This window comes from Bombina bombina, chromosome 4 (genome assembly GCF_027579735.1).
Source record: "Bombina bombina isolate aBomBom1 chromosome 4, aBomBom1.pri, whole genome shotgun sequence".
Taxonomy (NCBI): domain Eukaryota; kingdom Metazoa; phylum Chordata; class Amphibia; order Anura; family Bombinatoridae; genus Bombina; species Bombina bombina.
The window spans coordinates 593,010,069-593,029,822 of record NC_069502.1 but is presented as its reverse complement, the minus strand read 5'-3'; the positions used below and the strand labels follow the sequence as shown (position 1 = coordinate 593,029,822).

General features: G+C 39.3%; 1 protein-coding gene across 1 annotated transcript in view; it reads left to right on the top strand.

Moving 5' to 3' along the window:
* Positions 1-19,754, top strand: part of ASCC3 (activating signal cointegrator 1 complex subunit 3) — a 1,409,126-nt gene that overhangs the window by 460,517 nt on the left and 928,855 nt on the right. The window contains exon 11 of the mRNA XM_053710577.1: positions 15,410-15,574. Within this exon, the coding sequence (XP_053566552.1) occupies positions 15,410-15,574 (165 nt within the window). The remainder of the gene's footprint in view (positions 1-15,409; positions 15,575-19,754) is intronic.

Below are 19,754 nucleotides of genomic sequence, written 5' to 3'. Positions count from 1 at the left end.
GTCATTTCCCCTCATGGGGACCGGTAAGCCATTTTCTTAGTCTCAAACAGAATAAAGGGCTTAATATGGGCTATAAAACTGGTAGACACTTTTATGGGCAAAATCAATTGCTTTATTTGAGCATTTTATACATGTTTATGCTTGTAATTCACACTTATAAGCTTGGGGAACGTTTTTTAACGTCAGGCACTGTGTTAGACACCTTTCCAGTCAGGAAGGGCCTTCCCAGTTGTAGGCTGAGCCTCATTTTCGCGCCATTAATGCGCAGTTACTTTTGAGAGCAAGACATGCAGATGCATGTGTGAGGATCTGAAAGTAGTTGGAAAAGTTCCTAGAAGGCTTCATCTGGTATCGTATTCCCCCCTGGGTTTGGTAAAGTCGCAGCAAAGGCTGTAGCTGGGACTGTAGAGGGGTTAAAACTGTAACCGGCTCCGGTTTCTTTATTTTAAGGGTTAAAGCTCTGAAAATTGGTGTGCAATACTTTGAATGTGGTGAAAATTTGGTAAATTTTGAACAATTCCTTCATACTTTTTCACATATTCAGTAATAAAGTGTGCACTGTTTAAAATTTAAAGAGACAGTAACGGTTTTGTTTTAAAACGTTTTTTGTACTTTTTTGACAAGTTTAAGCCTGTTTAACATGTCTGCACCTTCAGATAAGCTATGTTCTATATGTTTGAAGATCAATGTGTGTCCCCCTTCAAAATTGTGTGATAATTGTGCCATAGCGTCCAAACAAAGTAAGGACAGTATTGCCACTGATAGTAAAGTTGCCCAAGATGATTCATCAGATGAAGGAAGTAGACATAGTTCTACATCATCTCCTTCTGTGTCTACGCCAGTTTTGCCCACGCAGGAGGCCCCTAGTACCTCTAGCGCGCCAATGCTTATTACTATGCAACAATTAACGGCAGTAATGGATAACTCCATAGCAAATATGTTATCCAAAATGCCGGCATATCAGAGAAAGCGTGATTGCTCTGTTTTAAACACTGTAGAGCAGGAGGGCGCTGATGATAATTGCTCTGTCATACCCTCACACCAATCTGAAGGGGTCATGAGGGAGGTTTTGTCGGATGGGGAAATTTCAGATTCAGGTAAAATTTCTCAACAAGCAGAACCTGATGTTGTGACATTTAAATTTAAATTAGAGCATCTCCGCACACTGCTTAAGGAGGTGTTATCTACTCTGGATGATTGTGACAACTTGGTCATTCCAGAAAAATTATGCAAGATGGACAAGTTCTTAGAGGTTCCGGTGCACCCTGACACTTTTCCTATACCCAAGCGGGTGGCGGATATAGTGAATAAGGAGTGGGAGAAGCCCGGCATACCTTTTGTCCCCCCTCCTATATTTAAGAAATTATTTCCTATGGTCGACCCCAGAAAGGACTTATGGCAGACAGTCCCTAAGGTCGAGGGGGCAGTTTCTACTTTAAACAAGCACACTACTATTCCTATCGAGGATAATTGTGCTTTCAAAGATCCTATGGATAAAAAATTGGAGGGTTTGCTTAAAAAGATTTTTGTACAGCAAGGTTACCTCCTGCAATCCATTTTGTGCATTGTTCCTGTCACTACAGTAGCGTGGTTCTGGTTTGAGGAACTAGAAAAGTCGCTCAGTAGAGAGACTCCGTATGAGGAGGTTATGGACAGAGTTCACGCACTCAAGTTGGCTAATTCTTTTATTTTAGATGCCACTTTGCAACTAGTTAGATTAACGGCGAAAAAGTCAGGGTTTGCAATTGTGGCGCGCAGAGCGCTTTGGCTAAAGTCTTGGTCAGCGGATGTATCTTCCAAGACAAAATTGCTTAATATCCCCTTCAAGGGTAAGACTCTCTTTGGGCCAGAATTGAAAGAGATTATTTCAGACATCACTGGGGGAAAGGGCCATGCTCTCCCACAAGATAGGCCTTTCAAAGCCAAGAATCAGTCTAATTTTCGTTCCTTTCGCAATTTCAGGAACGGTCCGGCCTCTAACTCTGCATTCTCTAAACAAGAGGGTAATGCCTCTCAAACCAAACCAGCCTGGAAACCGGCGCAAGGCTGGAACAAGGGTAAGCAGGCCAAGAAGCCTGCTGCTGCTAACAAAACAGCATGAAGGAGTAGCCCCCGATCCGGGACCGGATCTAGTAGGGGGCAGACTCTCTCTCTTTGCTCAGGCTTGGGCAAGAGATGTTCAGGATCCCTGGACACTAGAAATAGTTTCTCAGGGTTATCTTCTGGAATTCAAGGAACTACCCCCAAGGGGAAGGTTCCACATGTCTCACTTATCCTCAAACCAAATAAAGAGACAGGCATTCTTACATTGTGTAGAAGACCTGTTAAAGATGGGAGTGATAGACCCAGTTCCAACGGCGGAACAAGGAATGGGATTTTACTCAAATCTGTTTGTAGTTCCCAAAAAAGAGGGAACTTTCAGACCAATTCTGGGTTTAAAGATCCTAAACAAATTTCTCAGAGTACCATCGTTCAAGATGGAAACCATTCGAACGATTCTACCCACAATCCAGGAAGGTCAATTTATGACTACCGTGGATCTAAAGGATGCGTATCTACATATTCCTATCCACAAAGAACATCATCAGTTCCTAAGGTTCGCCTTTCTTGACAAACATTACCAGTTTGTGGCCCTCCCATTCGGGTTAGCCACTGCTCCAAGGATTTTCACAAAGGTACTCGGATCCCTTCTAGCGGTTCTAAGACCAAGGGGCATTGCAGTAGTACCGTACTTGGACGACATTCTAATACAAGCGTCGTCTCTTTCAAAGGCAAAGGCTCACACAGACATCGTTTCTCAGATCTCACGGATGGAAGGTGAACATAGAAAAAAGTTCCCTGTCTCCGTCGACAAGAGTTCCCTTCTTGGGAACAATAATAGATTCCTTAGAAATGAGGATTTTCCTGACAGAAGTCAGAAAGTCAAAACTTCTAAACGCTTGTCAAGTTCTTCATTCTATTCCTCGTCCTTCCGTAGCTCAGTGCATGGAAGTAGTAGGATTGATGGTTGCAGCAATGGACATAGTTCCTTTTGCGCGAATTCATCTAAGACCATTACAACTGTGCATGCTGAAACAGTGGAATGAGGACTATACAGACTTGTCTCCAGTGATTCAAGTAGATCAGAAGACCAGAGACTCACTCCGTTGGTGGCTAACCCTGGACCACCTGTCCCAGGGAATGAGCTTCCGCAGACCAGAGTGGGTCATTTTCACGACCGACACCAGTCTAGTGGGCTGGGGCGCGGTCTGGAAATCCCTGAAAGCTCAGGGACTATGGTCTCGGGAAGAGTCTCTTCTCCCGATAAACATTCTGGAACTGAGAGCGATATTCAATGCTCTCAGGGCTTGGCCTCAACTAGCAAAGGCCAGATTCATAAGATTCCAATCAGACAACATGACGACGGTTGCTTATATCAATCATCAGGGGGGAACAAGGAGTTTCCTGGCGATGAAAGAAGTGACCAAAATAATAAAATGGGCAGAGGATCACTCCTGCCACCTATCTGCGATCCACATCCCAGGTGTGGAAAACTGGGAGGCGGATTATCTGAGTCGTCAGACATTCCATCCGGGGGAGTGGGAACTCCACCCGGAGATCTTGCCCAGTTGACTCAATTATGGGGCATTCCAGATATGGGTCTGATGGCGTCTCGTCAGAACTTCAAGATTCCTTGCTATGGGTCCAGATCCAGGGATCCCAAGGCGACTCTAGTGGATGCACTAGTAGCGCCTTGGACCTTCAACCTAGCCTATGTGTTTCCACCGTTTCCTCTCATTCCCAGGCTGGTAGCCAGGATCAAGCAAGAGAGGGCCTCAGTGATCTTGATAGCTCCTGCGTGGCCACGCAGGACTTGGTATGCAGACCTGGTGAATATGTCATCGGTGCCACCATGGAAGCTACCTTTGAGACAGGATCTTCTTGTACAGGGTCCATTCGAACATCCAAATCTGGTCTCCCTCCAGCTGACGGCTTGGAAATTGAACGCTTGATTCTATCAAAGCGTGGGTTTTCAGATTCTGTGATAGATACTCTAGTTCAAGCCAGAAAACCGGTAACTAGAAAAAAGTACCATAACATATGGAAAAGATATATCTGCTGGTGTGAATCCAAGGGATTCTTATGGAATAAGATCAAAATCCCTAAGATCCTTTCCTTTCTACAAGAGGGTTTGGATAAAGGATTATCAGCGAGTTCTCTAAAGGGACAGATTTCTGCTTTATCTGTCTTATTACACAAACGACTGGCAGCTGTGCCAGATGTTCAAGCATTTGTTCAGGCTCTGGTTAGGATCAAGCCTGTTTACAGACCTTTGACTCCTCCCTGGAGTTTAAATCTAGTTCTTTCAGTTCTTCAAGGGGTTCCGTTTGAACCTCTACATTCCATAGATATTAAGTTGTTATCTTGGAAAGTTTTGTTTTTGGTTGCTATTTCTTCTGCTATAAGAGTTTCTGAGTTATCTGCTCTGCAGTGTTCTCCGCCCTATCTGGTGTTCCATGCAGATAAGGTTGTTTTGCGTACTAAGCCTGGTTTTCTTCCAAAGATTGTTTCTAACAAAAATATTAACCAGGAGATAGTTGTTCCTTCTTTGTGTCCGAATCCAGTTTCAAAGAAGGAACGTTTGTTACACAATTTAGACGTAGTCCGGGCTCTAAAATTCTATTTAGAAGCTACAAAAGAGTTCAGACAAACTTCTTCTCTGTTTGTAGTCTATTCTGGTAAAAGGAGAGATCAAAAAGCGACTTCTACCTCTCTTTCTTTTTGGCTTAAAAGCATCATCCGATTGGCTTACGAGACTGCCGGACGGCAACCTCCAGAAAGAATCACAGCTCACTCCACTAGGGCTGTGGCTTCCACATGGGCCTTCAAGAACGAGGCTTCTGTTGATCAGATATGTAAGGCAGCGACTTGGTCTTCACTGCACACTTTTGCCAAATTTTACAAATTTGATACTTTTGCTTCTTCGGAGGCTATTTTTGGGAGAAAGGTTTTGCAAGCCGTGGTGCCTTCTGTTTAGGTAACCTGATTTGCTCCCTCCCTTCATCCGTGTCCTAAAGCTTTGGTATTGGTTTCCACAAGTAAGGATGACGCCGTGGACCGGACACACCAATGTTGGAGAAAACAGAATTTATGATTACCTGATAAATTACTTTCTCCAACGGTGTGTCCGGTCCACGGCCCGCCCTGGTTTTTTAATCAGGTTTGATGAATTATTTTCTCTAACTACAGTCACCACGGCACCCTATAGTTTCTCCTGTTTTTTTCCTCCTGTCCGTCGGTCGAATGACTGGGGTGGGCGGAGCCTAGGAGGGACTATATGGACAGCTTTGCTGGGACTCTTTGCCATTTCCTGTTGGGGAAGAGATATTCCCACAAGTAAGGATGACGCCGTGGACCGGACACACCGTTGGAGAAAGTAATTTATCAGGTAAGCATAAATTCTGTTTTTTTGCCAAAACTTGTTCCCATAATGGAGGAAACATTGTATCTTATTTTGGATCAGAAATTTAAAAAAACATTTATTCGGGAGATTTCAAACTACAAGATGGAGAGATTATGCCCTATTTTCCCTCTAGAGCAGGAAGATCAGTTAAAGGCTACTAAATACCTGAACTATGCATTTCTGTGCTTCTCTATTCTAATGGTTAGCTGCACCACCTTGCAATCACCACTAGGCATAACATGCTGTGATCTGAGATGTCATCCCACAACATGCAGCATGTCTGCAGATAGATGAAGCATGCAATAATTTGTAGTGTTTCTGCTTTGCAGAATGCCTACATCAGGCTGTTTTCTGATTTCACTGTGTAAGTTTTCCTTAAGACAGTGCAGCCAGAGTGAAGTGCTATTTGAAGAGATCGGTCGTATACAGAGTTGTGCTGCAAAGTGGCAGCACATTGATTGATGATTGGCTCCCAGTGATTTTTTTTAAACCCTTCCCCCTACCCTTTCCCCATATGCAAAGCTGTGACTCTAAAGTATGGTGTTCTCCAGAGGTCATAAGACATCTACCCACCAGTACTGTTATGGTTTTGCTCCTATTGTGAAGAAAATTATTTATTTATAATTAGAAATTTAAATGTAAGGAAATAAATATGTATTTTTTTTTTAAAAATGTACATTATATGTAATACATATTATATATGTGTATCTGTGATGCACGCAACATAATTATGCATTTGCTTTTTTTTTTGCAAACATTGCAAGGTTTCTTTAAATATAACCTTCAGCAAGATTTAAAATGTAAATGTTTTTCTTTTACATTTTTCCCGATGGGAAAAATAAACCTGTAGCAAATTCTAATAATATTTCTAACTGGATTGAAAAGAGAAATCTGGTTACATGGGCTGAGAGAAATTTAGGTTGACAGCAAAAATATTTATAGTTAACCCATTTTTACTCATCCATGCCCTTTTAGGAGTTGTGGATTGAAATGTCTTGCATGAGTCTCAATTTATTGAACAAATGTGACACTTTATTTTCTAGGCATTCTGTTGTTGACAGATGTAAGAGTTTGAATAACTATACAATAACAACTAAGTGTGTTTGACTAAATCTATTTCTAAAGTTCTTGATTTGCTTTTCAATTTTATTTAAAAAATAATTAAATAAACATTTCAGGTAAATTTAGATAAATTGATGTAATACATAAGCAAAGGTTTTCCTAAATAAGACTAGAAAGGTCTTTGCCATGAAATTAGAACTGTTCATTCTCGTAGTACACCAAGTATGGTTTAGGAATTAATTAAATGCAGATGAGGAAAAACAGAGTTTAAAGTATTGTTTTTAGATGATGGCACAAGCCTCGACAGAATCGGATCAATGTCACTTACTTTTCGTTAGTCTCAACAATAATCAAAAGAAAAAGACTCAGAATAGTGTAATACATAAGATGTGTTATGCACTTAGTGGAAAATACTCACAGGAAGTTAAAATCTTCAAGAAATAGCATCTGTATATTTTAACTCAGCGTTTAATGCATTACCTATATTTCTGGATGTTTATATTATAGTGCACTACAAAATAGAAGTTTTATTACTGTATATTTACACATTTTCAGTTATGCTTTAACTTTAGGCTTATTTTCTAGATGTTGCGTTTTGTACTTTGTAAACAGAAGTGTATTAGTATTGACATTTGTACAAATTCTGCATATATGTTTCCATCTTGTTTACATATTACACATGTAGTTTGTATATTTCTGTACTCCCCTTAAAAATTACAGGCATACTTACATATTACAGCATTATAGAGTGGGCTGTTAGAGGGTGTTCTCAAGTGTGTGTTAAGTTCTGATCAGCATGTAGCTCATGCTGTTGCTGAATGCCTTCATGTGACGCTATTCAGCAACAGTGCAATAAGTCAAGTGTGACTGTTACTGTGTATGCAATCACTGTCACAGCCAATCACAATGATTGTATACTTTAATGCAGTCTAGATACTGCCATGCTGCAATGCCTTGGGAGTGAAGCAGTTCATTGATGCCCAATAAAGTGTCCCTATGGCAGGGGTCAACAAATTTTTTTAAAATTTAGGAGTCAGTAAGAATTTTTAGGTTCCAGTCATACTTAGGAGCCAGGCATTGGTATTTGTATATAGAAATATGGAGAATAACCCAAAAAGTTAAAAGCCAGGGGTAAAATTCTAGGAGCCATTTTGCAACCTGGCTCCTGGGTTTGTCGAGCGATGTCCTATGGTCATGTCATCAATTTGAAAGCACACCACAGTGATCATATGTCATAAATGGCATGCCATTTTTGTAAACAATGGCTTTTTTTAACCCCTCCCTTTTTCTAATAGTTAATTATATTTTAACAATGTGTATTTTTCCGTTTGTTTTTCACCCTGTATTATATTTCCTGCCTTTGGCTATAAATGGGTCATATTAAAAATGGGAAAATGCTGGTAAGTAAATACCCTGGGGTGTCTAGTTTCAACAAATATATACCACTCTGTAGAGTCTCACCCCCCCCCTTTGTTATTAAACACACATTACTATAATAGCAGATTTTGCTATAAAAAAAAAGTGTTTAACCATCCTTGTAGTATATAACCTGTATTTGCTATAAATTACTTGTTAACCGAGACTTGAGGTATATCTAAAGGACAAAATAATCCATTTTGAAATATTTTCTTTAGCTACACAAGATTTGTAAAAATTATTACAAAGAAAACAGTAAACATTTTTTTTTCCTCCATTTGCCCCTTTTATCAGTATTTAATTCCTATTTATTGTTATTTTATGTACCCATATAGGATATCACAAATAAGCCCTTTGTCTTTTAAAAAAATAAAATATAATATGTATGGGTGCACTTAACAAAATAGTAGGTAATTGTCACGCGGAGCGCCGTCTTCCCCATGCTCGTTGCCTAGGGCTGTGTCGGCTCTGGATGTGTGCGGTGCTGACGTCATCGCCGCACGTTTCTGATGCTGGCCGGTCCTGTGGCGCCAATCCTCTGCCTATTTAAATGGGCAGCAGACAATCTGTCACTGCCCAAGTATAGTTACTACTTCTTGTGCTCCTGGGAGTGTCAGATCGTCTGCTGAACTGATATTTTGTTGCTGAATCCTGGCCTGTCTTACTACGCTACTTTGGTTAACCCCTAAACTGCTGGACTGATATTTTGTTGCTGAAACCTGGCCTGTCTTACTACTCCTACTTTGGTTAACCCCTAAACTGCTGGACTGATACTTTGTTGCTGAAACATTGCCTGTCTTACTACTCTACCTGGTTAACCCCTTATTTGCTGGACTGATCCTTGTTACTGAACCCTGCCTGTTTCATTACGCTACTTGGTTATTCCCTAACTTTCTGGACTGACTCCTTGTTGCTGAACCCTGCCTGTCTCACTTTGCCACCTGGTTAACCCCTTGATTACTGGCCTGACTTTCCTGTCTGCCTATTTTCCTTGTTCTGCCCAGCCTGTGGTGAGTGCCGCTCTCCTCATTTGCCTGATACTCTGCTCTGGGATATTCCCTATCTTTCCGTCTCGACGCCGAGATAACAAGACTGCTGGCCGAGTTCAGTCTGATAGAGGAGTATCCCACAAGTCTTAGAGTAATTATGGCGAAACCAATACAGAGCAAAAAAGCCAAAGTTGCCTCTTTTTTTTTTTCTTTTTGTACAGAAACTGTGAAAAACCTCAGTCCTTAAAGGAACAGTAAACACCTTGTAATTTCAAGACATTTCTGTTGTGTTATAATAAAGTGATATATAAAATGTCAACATCCAAGTAAAGAATACACTTTGTATTTGGTGCTTCAAACTTGTTGTTTGTATAAATAGGTTCAGAGTATCCCTCAAAAAAAGAAATGTTCAGTGCACAAATGTCACACACACACACACACACACACACACACACACACACACAGTCATAAAGAAAAGCCAAATGTGTACTCACATGGATCTGTGGACTGGAAAATGCTCAAACTGAAGCACTTGCCTGATTTACATAGTCAGGCTTACAGTATGACATCTGGAACACTTTTTAAGTTAACATCATATTTATTAAAACGTTAAAAACAATAATTGCACAGTGTGTTATAGGCTCACTAAGGGCTGTTGTCCAGAGCACTTGTGCGAAGACTTTCTGGATGGATGCAGACTCTGTATATCACTGAACCGCTCCACTGTGTGTCTCAATATATTTGTCTGCCGTGAATTAGCTCAGCCCCTTCTTGTGATATCACGTTTGTGTAGTTCTATTCTCCTATGCACGTTTCACCATCAGCTGACTGCTTTTTCAAGGATGATCCACAGCACTTCCATTAGATACTATCTAATAATTATTTTAAGTGTTTTTAAATATTGTGAATTGTTTCAGATTGTTTTAAAATATTGTGAATGTTACATTATATGTATTTTGCATGTGCAATTTTATATTGAAAATAGACTCTGCATGTGAATGACATTTTTTTTCAATCCAGAATATTGCTAATAAAACCTAGCAAAATTATAAGTTCCTTCACTGTTTACCTTCTTAGTTTGATTTTTAGTTGTTCTACACATTTTATTTCAGTTGTTTTCTCATTTCAGTTACAAATCAAATCCTTACTATTTTTTTTCTCCCTCAAGAAAAGTTTCACTCACATTATTTTCTTCATTTCAGCAGTTACAATTTTTTTGAATAATTGCAGATGTTTATCACATTATGAAAACTATATTCTATATTTCTTGTTATACACTAAACATTCTTGAAACATTTGTGCATCAAATATTTGAATGAAATGTCTACTAAGTGACATTAAAATTGCTTTGAAAATGCTGCATAGCTTGATCTAATTAAGTCAAATAGTTTGAATTAGCTGTGATTCACACCTTGAAAATGTTAATGTGCATTGCTAAATATATCCCATTACAGTTTAGTAATTAGTGTTGTGTCGAAGTACAGCTGCTAATTTCTATGGCTGACATGGTTCATTTCAAATTGATAACAGTTGCATCTGTAATATTTAGGCACAGTTTATTTTATAAATTATGGTTGTTCACATATTTGTTGATGTTCAGCATCTAGTTAGCTTGCCAAAGGGATCCATCACATTATATTTCAATAAATAAATATGTGCTCATGTTTATTTATGTTTTTCTTTGGAAGAATTTTGTGAAATATTTATCTGCCTGTTTCAAATATTTTTAAGACTTATGTGTTAAATTAGATTATCACAGTGTTTAATATCACCTACTTGAGGACATCGACAGATGCATGCATTTACATATTAATACTACTACAAGGAAATTGTACCCAGTAGACGAAAGGCAGTGTTATTAAAATAAGAAATATAAAATAACTACTTGGAAGTTAGATCTTAGCACATACATACAGTATGTGTGTGTGTGCTTATAGATATATAATTGTATTTATTTTTAAAGGGACAATAAACACCAGAATTTTTGTTGTTTAAAAATGTAGATAATCCCTTTATTACCCATTCCCCAGTTTTTCATAACCAACACTGTTATAATAATATACTTTTTACCTCTGTGATTACCTTGTATCTAAGCCTCTGCAAACTACCCTCTTATTTCAGTTCTTTTGACAGACATGCATTTTTAGCCAATCAGTGCTGGCTCCTAGGAGCTTCACGTGCCTGAGCTCAATGTTATCTATGTGAAACACATGAACTAACGCCCTCTAGTGGTGAAAAACTGTCAAAATGCTTTCAGATTAAAGGCAACCTTCAAGGTCTAAGAAACTAGCATATAAATCTCCTAGGTTTCTAGGTTTAGCTTTCAACTAAGAATACTAAGAGAACAAAGCAAAATTGGTAATAAAAGTAAATTGGAAAGTTGTTTAAAATTACATTCCCTATTTAAATCATGAAAGTTTTTTTTTTGGCTTGAATGTCCCTTTAAGTATTACAACTGCAATAATTACACAATGATCTAACAAGTACTTATATTGTGCACAGAATTAGAAAACCCACCTCACATTTTTGCTTATATCTTCCCCAATATGCATCTGAAACAATAGAAATTATAACCCCTTCTGAAACACTAGAGACATCTTTTGGACCCCAACACATGGGTTCTAATCATAATAGCGGATAAGAGGGACTATAAAGTGATACCCTCTAACAAAAGATATGCTCCATTAATCTGAATGAAACAAGAAAAAAACATAATGGAACTTTATATGCAAAGGTAAATCACTTTAACCAGCACCTGAGGTTTATTATAAGTAGTATTTAATTAGAAGGAAAAGATATACTAAGGTTGTGATCCACAACCTTAGTTAAGTATATCTTGTCTTTCTGATTAAATAATAGGAAAGGGAGAATATGTAGTGTGAATAAAGTTAGTGACTTGTCAAGAGACTGCTAGCGATATTAGGTGATAAATGATGGTATAAATAAAGCCTGAGTGAAATACTGGATGTGTATCTTCATCTGTATAATAACACCCAGCTCTATACAAACACACAGAAGTGACACTGGCACATGGGTATAGCCAGAGGAGGGCTGGTTATAGGATCAGTGCTATCTGCATCAGTATAATAACACCCAGCAATATATAATGACACAGTAGTGACACTGGCTCAAGGGTATAGCCAGAGGAGGGCTGGTTATAGGATCAGTGGTATCTGCATCAGTATAATAACATTCAGCACTATATAATGACACAGTAGTGACACTGGCACATGGGTATAGCCAGAGGAGGGCTGGTTATAGGGTCAGTGGTATCTGCATCAGTATAATAACACCCAGCACTATATAATGACACAGTAGTGATACTGGCTTATGGGTATAACCAGAGGAGGGCTGGTTATAGAATCAGTGGTATCTGAATCAGTATAATAACACCCAGCACTATATAATGACACAGTAGTGACACTGGCTCATGGGTATAGCCAGAGGAGGGCTGGTTATAGGATCTGTGGTATCTGCATCAGTATAATAACACCCAGCACTATATAATGACACAGTAGTGATACTGGCTTATGGGTATAACCAGAGGAGGGCTGGTTATAGAATCAGTGGTATCTGAATCAGTATAACACCCCCCAGCACTATATAATGACACAGTAGTGACACTGGCTCATGGGTATAGCCAGAGGAGGGCTGGTTATAGGATCAGTGCTATCTGCATCAGTATAATAACAACCAGCAATATAAGTGACACTGGCTCATGGGTATAGCCAGAGGAGGGCTGGTTATAGGATCAGTGGTATCTGCATCAGTATAATAACACCCAGCACTATATAATGACACAGTAGTGACACTGGCACATGTGTATAGCCAGAGGAGGGCTGGTTATAGGATCAGTGGTATCTGCATCAGTATAATAACATTCAGCACTATATAATGTTATAATATTTTCAAATGTACCTTGGTGTCTTCACTAAGGTCTTTACTTTAGAAAATGTCCACCACAGCCTTTGTTCGTGCCTATCCATGTGCATAACTAACACTATTCTAGAAATATAACTTTTACCTCTGTAATTTTTTATCTAAGCTTCTGCTGACTGCTTTCTTATCTCAGATCTTTTAACAGACTTGTATTTCAGACAATTAATGCTGACTCTTAAATAACTTCACGTGCCTGAGCACAGTGTTATCCATATGAAACACATGAACTAACACCATCTAGCTGTGAATAAAACTGTCAAATACAGAGTCAGCCTTCAAGGGCTTAGAAATTTGAATATGAGCCTACCTAGGTTTAGCTTTTAACTAAGAATAACAAGAGAACAAAGCAAATTTGATGATAAAAGTAAATTTGAAAGTTGTTTAAAATTACAAGCTCTATCTGAATTATGAAAGTTTAATTTGGACTTTACTATCCCTTTAAGCTTATGCATGAAATAGCCAACAGGCCAAAATGAAAGCAAATATTTAAATTCTAAAACTATTAGAAGTTTTGCAATTATAGCATTGTCATACATTTCAACTTGTTTAATTTATTTGAAAGCTTATTACTAAACCATTTAGTAATATAATTTTATAGATCACTTTAGGCCAAGAATACTGTGTTCAGTTTTGAATAGTATACTTTTAAAAGGATATAAATTCCTCCACACTATTTATAAATTGTGGCTGTTAAATGGATTGAAAATTTCAATTAAGAAAATGCTCTGTGTTAGTGCATTTTCTTATTGCACTTCTGATTGCTTGTAACTATTTTTTTAACCCCTCCACAGCCAGCTCTAAAATTACAGCCCCCTTTGTATAGTTTTACTGGTGAGGAAAGTCAAAAATAAACTTTTATGTTTCAACTTTCCAATTTACTACTATTGTCAAATTTGTTCTGTTGAAGAAGTGAGTAAATTACAAAGACATATGTGCAGCCATCAATCACTAAACTAACTATATGTGTGCAGCCACCAGTGCATTGTTGCTCCTGAGCATACCTAGGTATACCAAGAGAACAAAGCAAACCTGATCATAGAAGAAAATTGGAATGTTATTTAAAATTATTCTATCTAAATAATGACATTTCAGTTTTGATTTTATGGTCCCTTTTAGCCCGTCAAATTTCAGAGGAAAACCCAACAGTTTTAGCATTTTTGTTTAAACAGAAATAGAGCCTTTTTCACAAACGTTGGGTTTCTCACTGACAATATTTATACACAACTACTGCAGTCATGAGACAAATGGTTGTAAAAGCTTCTCTGGGATCCCGTTTGTTCAGAAATAGCAGACATGTATGGCTTTGCAATTGTTTTTTTTTTTTCAATTAGACGGTGGTTAATTGCAGCTGCACACCACACTTCTAAAATTTCCGGTAGTGAAGGGGTTAATCAGTTAGCTTACATTGTTAATATTTTCTCTAATGTAATGATTACCCTCCCACCTGACACCTCCCTACCCTGATCCCTACCTGATCCCTTCCCAAACACCTCTCTTCCCTCCCCTTTCCCTTCTTGACACCCCCATCTTAGGTACTGGCAGACAGTCTGACAGTATGCAGTTTAGCGCTTTTATTTATTTATTTTTAATTATTATTATTAATTATGTTGTGTAGATCCCTCCTCAACTGTTCAACCTCACTAATCCCCCCCAAGCAGCTCTCTAAACCTCCCCCTCCCACTGCTCAAGCCATATTTGTCATATGGTAAGGGGTCACAATTAGTACTCCCAACTGCATTCTCTGTTGGCTACACTGACAGCAGGGACCGCAACCTTTGCTTCTGTGTAGGTACTACGTCAATACAGTAGGCTAGGTCAATTCCCCCCCCCCCCCCCGGTAGAGTGGCCTTTCTTCACCCTCCCACCTCCAGATCACATTTTTCTGTAGTGTAGGGTGCCCCCCACCAGCCAATATTGTTCCATAGTTAGGGCCCGATTCCTCCTCACCTGCAGAACACTTTTATGTAGTGTAGGGAACCCCTTCCTTCCCCATCCTCTTCTGGGCCACCAACTTGCCTCCCTCCTTCCTTACCACTGTCACCAATGGATGATTGTCACAGATAGTGGCACAGGTATAGTAACTCTCTGTAACACTCAGAGGCCTGGCTTTGTGGTAAGGGGCTGCAATCAGCACTCCCTTACCATATGACTGCAGATACCTTCTGACTCCAGCTGTAGTCTCCACTGTCTTAGCTGACAGTGGGGACAGCAACCTACGCATGTGTGTTGGACGTAGGCACTACTTTAACTCTGTATGCTGGGCAAAGTACTGTGTGACATAATATCTATGTCCAATTGGCACAAGGTGTTAAACAAATATTTTTATCCAGACAAAACACACAGACACATTTACAGTTGAACCTGCACAATATTTTATTTCTATGCTACAGATCAGGCATCACAGTTTGAAGAGAGAGTCAATAATAAACTGACAAAGGACAATTTAATTTATCTTAATTTAAGATTAATAATAATTAAGATTGAAGCTCAATTTAGACAACTGTATTGATTTGAATGCTGAAACATCCATACATTAATATAACTATTTTTATATTAACAGATGCTAGTTACTACCCCTGAAAAATGGGATGTTGTTACAAGGAAGAGTGTTGGTGATGTAGCCCTCTCTCAGCTTGTAAGACTACTGATCTTAGATGAAGTTCATCTGCTGCATGAAGATCGAGGTCCAGTATTGGAAAGCTTAGTAGCACGTACTTTACGGCAGGTAAGAGGGAAAAAATGCTATTCAGATTGCTTTAATACTTTCAAGTTATATTTTCTTACTTGAAAAACAACTTCCTATTACTTATGTTTAGATCATGTTTAAAAGTGTATATAAAGTACAATAATTAAACAAATCAGGGAAGATTCCACATGTTAACTGAAGTTTATGTATTTGTTTATTTTTTTGTATAGTTCATGCCCTTCCATTTTAATTAGAATAAGAATACACTGCTCAGATGGATTCTTAGGCTTCCTTTAGCTTTCCAGGAGACAAAGGGTGTAAAACCATAGTTTCCATCTAAAGGGGAGGAGAGTCCACGGCTTCATTGATGACTGTTGGGAATTAATAACCTGGCCACCAGGAGGAGGCAAAGACATCCCAGCCAAAGACTTAAACATGTCCCCCACTTCCCTCATCCCCCAGTCATTATTTGACTTTCGTCACAGGAGGACGGCAGAAGATTGGAGTAGTCTCTTATGGAGGGTAGTACTCCGGAATGGTACTGAAGTTTTAAATAGTCCTGTCAGCCTCTCAGTGAGAGCCTGGGTAAAAGTTAGAGATGCAGGGAGAATATTTTTGCGAACCTATCCCGACTCATATTAACAGCTCCACAAGCAATCAGCATTGACGAGTTTCGCTGCCTGCTTTTTACACTCAAGTCGATGTCAGGAGCGAGGCTACTAACCTGTCACACTTTAAGGGCTGTGCTTCTGTTCTACGGCATAGATTCTGGTAAGATCATTTCATTTTTACATAATGATAACATGGAAGACAGGGTCACAGTGTGACGCCTTTTATCTTTAAAGAATCAAGGGTTAATATTCCTGGAATGGGAATTATTGAGCGGGGGGGGGGGGGTTATACATGATATTGTTTGTGTCATTGCTGCATTATGTGCGAGATGAGGTTCTGCAATGTGTGGAACTTTCAGGTGACTTTCGGGAGTATGGTGCGGCCCTTTTTTGGCGCATTTTCTACTTAGGCAGGGGCAGTTTCTGCAGGGTATTCCATGTGACCTGGTGTTGCTATCTATCTTCCTTTTTCGATCAGTGGCGCAGGAGACAAAACATGTTTTTGTAGTCCGGGTCATAGGAGGTGATGAGTGCTCCAGCCAGAGGTTATAAAGGTGCCTAATTATTAAGTTACTCTAGTCCTTAATATCAGCACAAGCTATGGAGGACTCTGACACGTTAGAGGGCTTGCCCTCTTTAACTAGGTCTCATTCCTGTGTTTATTGTGAGGAGGCTCTGGTAGATCAGCCTTCTCAACTATGTTCCACATGCCTTAATAAATATATGACATCTAAGAGCAAACAGATGTCTAGTACTACTGAGCCGTCCACCTCTGAGGGGTCCCCGTCCCGTGAGGTTCGTTCCTTGCATTCATCTCCTATTGCACATTCAGTGTCACAGGTTCCAACCAATACTCCTGTGGGAGAGATTTGTTGGCCGTCAGATTTTGTGGATCAACTGCAAACGGCGGTATAGAAAGTGATCCATGCCTTACCACTTACTGCTAAGCACAAGCGTAGGGCATATCATGGCGGCCCGGGCCAGGGGTTGTCTACACCTGTGGAAATTTCTGAGGTGTTATACGATGATGAGGCCCACTCCAACTCTTCGGAGGAGGCCCCTTCTGGGTCGGAGTCCGTGTCATCTAAACCTCCGGCGGCGGAGGAGCCTGACTTTAGGTTTAGGATGGAAAATTTGCGCTTTTTGCTTAGACACGTGCTTGCTACTCTGGAGTTTCTGGAACCGAAACTTCCAGAAGAACCTGTGATTCCTAAGCTTGATAAGGTATATGAGGACAGGGTGGTGCCTCAGGCCTTCCCAGTTCCTGTTAGGATGGCAAATATTATTAAGAATGAATGAAAGCGATTCGGTTCTTCCTTTTCCCCTTCTTCTTCCTTTAAGAAACTGTTCCCCATCCCGGACTCTCAGCTGGAGCTGTGGGGTACTGTCCCTAAGTTGGATGGTGCTGTCTCCACGCTCGCGAAGTGAACAACTATTCCCCTCAAGGATAGTTCGTCATTTAAAGAGCCCATGGATAAAAAGTTGGAAAACATGTTAAGAATGTTTCAACACACAGGGTTTGTTTCTTTCATGTAATTAGCAAGTGTCCATGAGCTAGTGACGTATGGGATATACATTCCTGCCAGGAGGGGCAAAGTTTCCCAAACCTCAAAATGCCTACAAATACACCCCTCACCACACCCACAAATCAGTTTTACAAACTTTGCCTCCTATGGAGGTGGTGAAGTAAGTTTGTGCTAGATTCTACGCTGATATGCGCTCCGCAGCAGGTTGGAGCCCGGTTTTCCTCTCAGCGTGCAGTGAATGTCAGAGGGATGTGAGGAGAGTATTGCCTATTTGAATTCAATGATCTCCTTCTACAGGGTCTATTTCATAGGTTCTCTGTTATCGGTCGTAGAGATTCATCTCTTACCTCCCTTTTCAGATCGACGATATACTCTTATATATACCTTTACCTCTACTGATTCTCGTTTTAGTACTGGTTTGGCTTTCTACTACATGTAGATGAGTGTCCTGGGGTAAGTAAGTCTTATTTTCTGTGACACTCTAAGCTATGGTTGGGCACTTTTATATAAAGTTCTAAATATATGTGTTCAAACATTTATTTGCCTTGACTCAGGATGTTCAACATTCCTTATTGCAGACAGTCAGTTTCATATTTGGGATAATGCATATGAATAAATCAAATTTTTTTCTTACCTTAAAATTTGACTTTTTTCCCTGTGGGCTGTTAGGCTCGTAGGGGCTGAAAATGCTTCATTTTATTGCGTCATTCTTGGCGCAGACTTTTTTGGCGCAAAAAATTATTTTCTGTTGCTTCATTTTTTGACGTTTTTTTGCGCCAAAAGTGTCGGCGTTCCGGATGTGGCGTCATTTTTGGCGCCAAAAGCATTTAGGCGCCAAATTATGTGGGCGTCTTTTTTGGCGCTAAAAAATATGGGCGTCACTTTTGTCTCTACATTATTTAAGTCTCATTATTTATTGCTTCTGGTTGCTAGAAGCTTGTTCACTGGCATTTTTTCCCATTCCTGAAACTGTCATTTAAGGAATTTGATCAATTTTGCTTTATATGTTGTTTTTTCTATTACATATTGCAAGATGTCCCAGATTGACCTTGAGTCAGAAGATACTTCTGGAAAGTCGCTGCCTGGTGCTGGATCTACCAAAGTTAAGTGTATCTGCTGTAAACTTGTGGTATCTGTTCCTCCAGCTGTTGTTTGTAATGAATGTCATGACAAACTTGTTAATGCAGATAATATTTCCTTTAGTAATGTTACATTACCTGTTACTGTTCCATCAACATCTAATACTCAGAGTGTTCCTGTTAACATAAGAGATTTTGTTTCTAAATCCATTAAGAAGGCTATGTCTGTTATTCCTCCTTCTAGTAAACGTAAAAGGTCTTTTAAAACTTCTCATTTTCCAGATGAATTTTTAAATGAACATCATCATTCTGATTCTGATAATGATTCCTCTGGTTCAGAGGATTCTGTTTCAGAGATTGATGCTGATAAATCTTCATATTTATTCAAAATGGAATTTATTCCTTCTTTACTTAAAGAAGTCTTAATTGCATTAGAAATAGAGGATTCTGGTCCTCTTGATACTAAATCTAAACATTTAAATAAGGTTTTTAAATCTCCTGTAGTTATTCCAGAAGTTTTTCCTGTCCCTGATGCTATTTCTGAATTAATTTCCAGGGAATAGAATAATTTGGGTAATTCATTTACTCCTTCTAAACGTTTTAAGCAATTATATCCTGTGCCATCTGACAGATTAGAGTTTTGGGACAAAATCCCTAAGGTTGATGGGGCTTTCTCTACTCTTGCTAAACGTACTACTATTCCTACGGCAGATAGTACTTCCTTTAAGGATCCTTTAGATAGGAAGATTGAATCCTTTCTAAGAAAAGCTTACTTATGTTCAGGTAATCTTCTTAGACCTGCTATATCTTTAGCGGATGTTGCTGCAGCTTCAACTTTTTGGTTAGAAGCTTTAGCGCAACAAGTAACCGATCATAATTCTCATAGCATTGTTAATCTTCTTCAACATGCTAATAACTTTATTTGTGATGCCATCTTTGATATCATTAGAGTTGATGTCAGGTATATGTCTCTAGCTATTTTAGCTAGAAGAGCTTTATGGCT